Source organism: Bidens hawaiensis, unplaced genomic scaffold, assembly GCF_021521415.1.
Source record: "Bidens hawaiensis isolate Kalapana, Puna unplaced genomic scaffold, B.hawaiensis_p1.1 tig00024830_1, whole genome shotgun sequence".
In the NCBI taxonomy this organism is placed as follows: Eukaryota; Viridiplantae; Streptophyta; class Magnoliopsida; order Asterales; family Asteraceae; genus Bidens; species Bidens hawaiensis.
Window position 1 is genome coordinate 274,467 of NW_027505047.1, and position 7,127 is coordinate 281,593.

The following is a 7,127-nucleotide window of genomic DNA, read 5'->3' on the forward strand; positions in this document are numbered from 1 at the left end:
AAACAAATATTTGGGTAAAGAACCCACACAAAGTATCAAAAATTCATCAAATCATTCGTATCCTAAAGAAGTAAAACAATAATAAAAGAAGTCAGATAAAAAATTGAGTTATCAAATCATTTGTATCCTAAAAAAGTAAAACAATAATAAAAGAAGTCAGAGAAAAAATTGAGTTATCTAAAGATGAAATTGTTGGTGACCTGCCTAGCAAAAACCAATTAATGTTGTGTTGAGAAAGATGCTTTTCAAGTTTTGAAAATGAATTCGTTTTACAACGGTTTCAAGCTACCCCCCCTTTCACTCCTTAGATTGCAATTACCATTTGCCCCATCGATTGGTAAAAAAAAAGGTGACTACCCCTCATTTTTTTTGAAAAAAGCCGCTCCACGGTGGTAAAGTCTCATTTTGCGTGCTGACCAAAGTTAAAGTTAACTACATGGAACCCCCCTAATATGTTCGAAGATCTCAAAATGATGTGCGTTAACGAAAATATACACATTTCCATTACGACCCCCCAATTAAAATGTTCTGGTTCCGTCACTGGTAGGCATATTGACCTTAATTACATGATCAACTAAAACAATATATAGCGTGATGTGACATGTGAACAAAAGTGATCAATTTATGATTTTTAGCTCTAAAGAACGTTTTAATTTTAGAGTACATTCTCTAAAGTGAACATCTCCCCCTTGTGAGAGGGAAAATGATAAAAGGTTTACGTCTCATATATAACAAGCAGATCTTGTAATTTAAGCCATTCTCAAGTTAACTAATAACGGTGTTTAACAAATAAAAACACACTAATTTTATTTTATGGAAATGGATCACCTCCTTTTTTAACGTAGAAAAAGTGAAAATATGCAACAAAAAGTGATAAATATGCATCAAAAGCATCGTAACCACAAAATATGCACATGAAACTCTTCCTTGAAATGACTAACAACTTAACCAAAATTTTTATTGAATTATTGTCTTATAACTTGGTCAATCTTTCTAAAGAACACATATCACACGAATCTAAGCTGATATTTTATCATCAACATCCACACATCCACATCCTCCTTCTCCATCATCTTCTTTTCTTATTGTGATTTCTTGATTTTCAATAAGAAATCAGTCATTACAGATTCATAAAATGGTAATTCTCGTAACCAGGAAAATAATTAATATCAACCACAAGATACCTATTAGTTTTTCACGTAGGTGAATTGATATTAACAGAAATAACGGACGTGGTTTTGGAATAACTCTCCAATGCTTTTATTAATCCAAGAAAAATAACTCAAAAACTCATATTACAATCTATACCATAACTCGGTTTATAACCTAACCTATACGTGTTAGACTATAACTAGGATTGCTAAAAAACAATTAATTCAGATAATTAATCCAAACTCGATAATTATCTCTTATCCTTAACTAACTTTACTTGCACTCAAAGACCCCTTCCTTGTACCGCAAGCCACATATAGTTAAGGACGGTTCGGTAATTAATTCCAACAATCACCCCCCTAATTTCCGAACCGGAATAGGAAGATCTTTAACACCGAGCAAATCCCGCATCTCTTTGAACTTAGTCCTTGCAAGAGCTTTCGTCAGTATGTCGGCCCGTTGCTCTTTGCCATTAATATGTTCAACATCCAATTCACCATCTTGAACACAGTCCCGAATAAAGTGAAAACGGGATTTGATATGCTTGGTTCGACTATGAAAACGGGATTTTTCACAAGTGCTATGGCAGACGTATTATCGATCTTTAATACCACCTTCTGCAATGCCTTTTCAGTAATCTCGCTTAACAACTCTCGAAGCCAAACAGCTTGACCCGCGGCTGTCGATGCCACCATATATTCTGCTTCACATGAAGATAAAGCAATTGTACTTTGCTTTTGAGAACACCATGTAATAGGAGCATCACCATAGTAGAACACATGACCTGTGGTGCTCCGACCGTCATCTTCATCAATATTGTGACTACTGTCACTAAACCCGAGTAGTAAACCAGTTCCACCTTGACCATACTTGATGCCATAATTTAACGTGCCCTGTATGTATTGCATAATCTGTTTCACCGCCACCGAATGAGGAACTCTCGGGCTTTGCATATACCGACTCACCATTCCAACCGAGTACGCGAGATCGGGTCGAGTATGAACCAAGTACCGAAGGCAACCGACTTGTCGCCGATACTCCGTTGCATCTACTTCCGGTTCTGACTCGAACTTTGACATCTTGTCCGCGGGTTGCATCGGACAATAAGTCGGATTACACGATTGCAAATTAGCCTCTTTCAAAATCTTCAACGCGTAGGCTTTTTGTTTAATTGCAATCCCGTCGCCATTTGATTAACTTCAATCCCCAAATAATAAGATAACTTACCCAGATCGCTCATCTCAAACTTTTCGGCCATTTGTTTCTTGAACTCATTAATTTCGGTCTTATCCGAACCTGTCACCACCAAATCGTCCACATAAACGCCAATAATTAGGACCGATTTCGGTGTGTGTTTCTTGTAAACCGCTTGTTCATTTTCACACCTTTGGAATTTTAGACCTTTAAGAATCCCGTCTAGCTTGGTATTCCAAGCTCGTGGAGCTTGTCTTAGACCGTAAAGAGCCTTAGAAAGTTTATAAACTTTTCCCTCACGCCCTGGTTTTTAAAATCCCTCCGGTTGTAAAACATATACTTCTTCCTTGAGTTCGCCGTGTAAAAACGCGGATTTAACATCAAGATGGTGTAAATCCCAACCATTACTATCTGCAAGGGCGATAAGAAGTCTTACGGTTTCGAGTCGAGCTACGGGTGCGAACGCGTGTTCGAAATCAACTTCGGGTTGTTGCACGTAACCTTTTGCAACAAGTCGAGCTTTATACTTATTAATAGTCCCGTCGGCATTTCGTTTGATCTTAAATACCCACTTGAGCCCAATAGTTTTTGCACCGTTTGGCGGGTTGACAAGAGACCACGTTTTATTTTTCTCAATTGACTTGATCTCTTGCTTCATGGCCCGTTCCCAATTCATGTTTCCTTTCGCTTCGGAATACAAACCCGGTTCTCCGTCGGTAGTTATTAAATGAACTTCATCGCCTCTTACCACCCCATCTTCGATCACGTAATCATTTAATCGTAACGGAATCGCACGCATTCTGGTGGACTTGCGGATCAGATTTTCAGTTGAATTTTGGACTGTACCTGAGCTGTTTTCAGCTGCAACTGGGCTGTTTTGAGCTGCAAATGGGCTGATTTGGTGTTGGGTAGAAAACTGAGCAGTACCTGATCCCGTTAGGTTGCTGCTGCGGTTCAGCAACTGGGCTGACCCGGTGCTGTTTGGTGTTGAATGGGCTGAACATTCAGAGTTTTGGGCTGTACTAGAGGCATCCGCAGACTGGTTTGATTCATCGGCCTCCTGTGATGGATCAAAACTGACTTTTATAACCTTGATTGTTTCCCTACTAAACATGCATCACACAAATTAGTAGCATGAGAAATTAAAGGAATTCCACGTACCATATTTTTTGTGCCTAACGCCTTCATTGCCTCGAAGTTTAGGTGGCCCATTCGGGCGTGCCACAGCCATGCCGGATCGTCTAGTCTCGATAATAGGCAAACCGGAGCTCCCACGATTAATTTAGCCGTATACAACCGGTTCCTTGTTCGAAACACTTTCATCATCAGTTTACCCTCGCCATCGTACAAGAGTAAATAATTCTTCTTCATCCGAACATCACACCCGTTCTCGGTTGCTTGACCGAGACTAATTATATTGCTTTTTAAACTTGGTATAAAATAAACGTCGGATAAAACCCGGTGATCTCCGGTTTTTGAAGTAAACAATATTGTTCCTTTACCGACTATATCAACACATGAACCGTCCCTGAATTTAACCTTACCCGTTAATATTGTTGAGTTCGGAAAAATACGACTGGTTACCTGTCATGTGGTTCGACGCTCCGTTGTCGAGATACCAAGTGTCTTCTTCAACTTTCTTGGCTTCTAAGCTTTTCGGGTTGACTCGTTCTTCGTTTAAATAAAAAATCTCGTGAAGGTTTAAATAACCAGCCGGGTCACGATCGGCTGGTTGGTTTGTTTCGGCTAGGTTTGCTTCTTGATTTGCTCGTCTTCGTTCCGGACACGAGGACGCGAAGTGTCCCATCTCGTCACAACGAAAACATTTGATCTGAGAACGGTCCTTATTTACCATCACCTGTCCTTCGGTTTGGTTACGACTTGTTCCTCTTCCCCCGGTTTCCCGGCTTCGTCCACGACCCCGTGAACTCGGTGTGTTACTCGACTGACCACGGTTCGAATACTCGGCTTTATGGAACATCAGCTTCCCTTGACCCTCGGATTGACATATCTCGTCCTTAATCCGTTCTTCATAAGCTTTTAAACGTCCCACCACATCATCGAAACCAACTGTCTTCAAGTTAACGAGTTGTTCAATCGAGGCTACCATATGTATAAAATTTTTCTTTGGTAGCCCGCTAAGAAATCTCTTAACCATCTTAGATTCTTCAATTGTTTCACCAAGAGAGGCTGCTTTTGAGGCTAGAGTATTTATTTGGCTTGCAAACTCATCGACTGTACTCGATTCTTTCATCTTTAAACTATCGAATTCGTCCATGAGAGTTTGAAGTCGTGCTTCCCTTACCCGATCAGCTCCTAGATGTCGGGCCTTAATCGTGTCCCACATCTCCTTAGCGGTCGGTAGATTCCCCACTTGCAAGGTCATTGCCTCCGAAATCGATTGGAATAATAGAGCAATCGCCATGTTGTTGTTCTTGGCATCCGTACTCGTTCCCGGGTCGATCATCTCCCATACCCCATGAACATTAAAGATTGCCCATAACTTCATAGCCCAAATCGTGTAATTCGTAGAGGTTAGCATCGGACAAATTAATGATGTCGAGCTATTCTCTTTCGTGTTCTGATTTCGGTTACTGTTACCTACGTCACCCATGGTATTCGATCTTCTTTTTCTGTTGTACCTGACTTGAAACCTTTGATCATGTTCCAGCCCTACCCTGCTCCTTGGTCAAATTCAGATGCTGATGTAATATCTACTGAATTGAATTGAACCCTGCTGCACTTGATCGATACCCAACTGTTGGATTGAAGTCTGCCTTGAACAAACACCTAAATCTTGGAATCTGTACGCTTGCTATCTGCCACAATCTGATTTCTGATTGATTGGAACAAGTCCTCCTGCTCCCTTCGATGGTGACTGTGAATTACTCAAGCTTTGATACCAATTCACGTAAGTGAATTGATATTAACAGAAATAAACGAACGTGGTTTTGGAATAACTCTCCAATGCTTTTATTAATCCAAGAAAAATAACTCAAAAACTCATATTACAATCCATACCATAACTCGGTATTTATAACCTAACCTATACATGTTAGACTATTACTAGGATTGCTAAAAAACAATTAATTCAGATAATTAATCCAAACTCGATAATTATCTCTTATCCTTAACTAACTTTACTTGCACTCCAAGACCCCTTCCTTATACCGCAAGCCACATATAGTTAAGGATGGTTCGGTAATTAATTCCAACAGTTTTATCATCCATAATCATATCAAAATTATAAAGATGCAACCCAAGAGCCTGTCTCAAGCCGTCCGCCACGTCTACTAGAAACTCCTGCGCAGGCATCTTCGGATTTTCGTCAAATTTGTTATTACTACTCCAACTAGAATCACCGACGATTACAGGGCTTGATATATGAGAAAAACACATAACCCCACCAGATTCCAAAGTAATCTTCTCCACACTCTCGTTTAAAATTCCCTACAACGGACTCTGTTTCACACATTTCACATAATCGCCAGCTACGTAAACTTGTATCAAAGAAAATATATTGGTTATGATTTATTGTTATATAATTATTCTATATGCTACTAAAAGTATTGTACAGGGACGATGAATGGAAAAATCTCCCCCAACATTGCAATGAACACCCCCCCCCCCCCCCCCCGGATTTTGAGAGGGCGACATGTATTTGTCGTCAGGTTAAGTCTCAAAATAATAATATTTTTATCATTATTGGGGCGATTTTGGGCTACAAACCACTACCTCTATAATGAAAATCGTCTATTGCTGGCGTGGCGCCACGTTTCAAAAATCACCCCCAAATGTAGCCCCTCCATTACACATGGCCTTAAAAGATGTTATTTGATATTGGAATTATTTTTTTGGGTAAGGTGTAGGTCTCGTTATGGATCTAGCTAACAACTAATCTAGGATCAATCCATAAACTTGGTGAGCGGAAATCACCAAGAATATTCGGATCTCGGATTAAGAAACATACACAATATGAAAGAAAGAAAGAGTGGAATATTGATATTATTTTAAAATTCTTGTCTAGAGTGCGGATTGGGTTCGATTTCATATGGGCCTCTTGGTCCGGCCCAACTTGGGCTTTTTCTTTGGCCATTCTCCCATTACAACCATAACTAAACAAAAGCACATTAACAATAAACATTATAATATGCATCTAATACAAAAGCCTAAATCTACCTATACTATTAAAATAATGAAGTTTGAGTCCACATCCTCTCTTCCTATTGGTATGTTAATTCATAATATTTTTATTTATATCAACCACTTCACTAATTTTCTTTTCTTGACAATAAAATAATTGTAAAAGAAAATAAAATATTAGACAACCCATTTATATTAATTTTTATTAATTCTATTATTGAATTTTCCATAAATAACTTGCAATCTTAGAATTTATTACAACTGAAATAATTCTAGAGAAAATTACGATTTAACTCCCTACATACGGGCGCTTCTTCACTTCTTCAACTGCATGTCTCCTTCAATACTGAGTTTTGTATTTCTCATGCCATGTCACCCAAGTGCACCGCTATATGCGGTATTGGGTTTGGTCTAAACATTTAGAAAGTAACAATGATCACTCATATCCTAGTCAGATTACCTAGATCTAAATCACAATCAACAACAATTAGTTTAATTATCGTTGACTAAAATGAAGCAAATTAATGTCTTGAAAACAAAAACCAACTTGTCATGTGGAAGTGTGAAACCATCCTCATTAATATTCCTAAAAGACAAAAGATATATAATATATAAACCTGTGGGCATGCATAGACAGA

At 38.8% G+C, this 7,127-nt stretch overlaps 1 protein-coding gene and 1 pseudogene across 2 annotated transcripts; both read right to left on the minus strand.

The window, feature by feature from the left end:
* Positions 1-1,197: 1,197 nt before the first annotated feature.
* Positions 1,198-2,652, minus strand: LOC143610183 (secreted RxLR effector protein 161 pseudogene; annotated as a pseudogene). Its single transcript, XR_013149546.1, has 2 exons — positions 2,554-2,652; positions 1,198-2,287 (listed from the first exon to the last, which is right to left on the minus strand). The product of XR_013149546.1 is annotated as a secreted RxLR effector protein 161 pseudogene (transcript).
* A 4-nt stretch (positions 2,653-2,656) lies between these two features.
* Positions 2,657-4,960, minus strand: LOC143610193 (uncharacterized). Its single transcript, XM_077084737.1, has 3 exons — positions 3,931-4,960; positions 3,508-3,851; positions 2,657-3,406 (listed from the first exon to the last, which is right to left on the minus strand). Exons 1-3 carry the CDS (start codon positions 4,958-4,960, stop codon positions 2,657-2,659), a joined length of 2,124 nt encoding a protein of 707 aa, XP_076940852.1.
* Between the last annotated feature and the right edge of the window lie 2,167 nt (positions 4,961-7,127).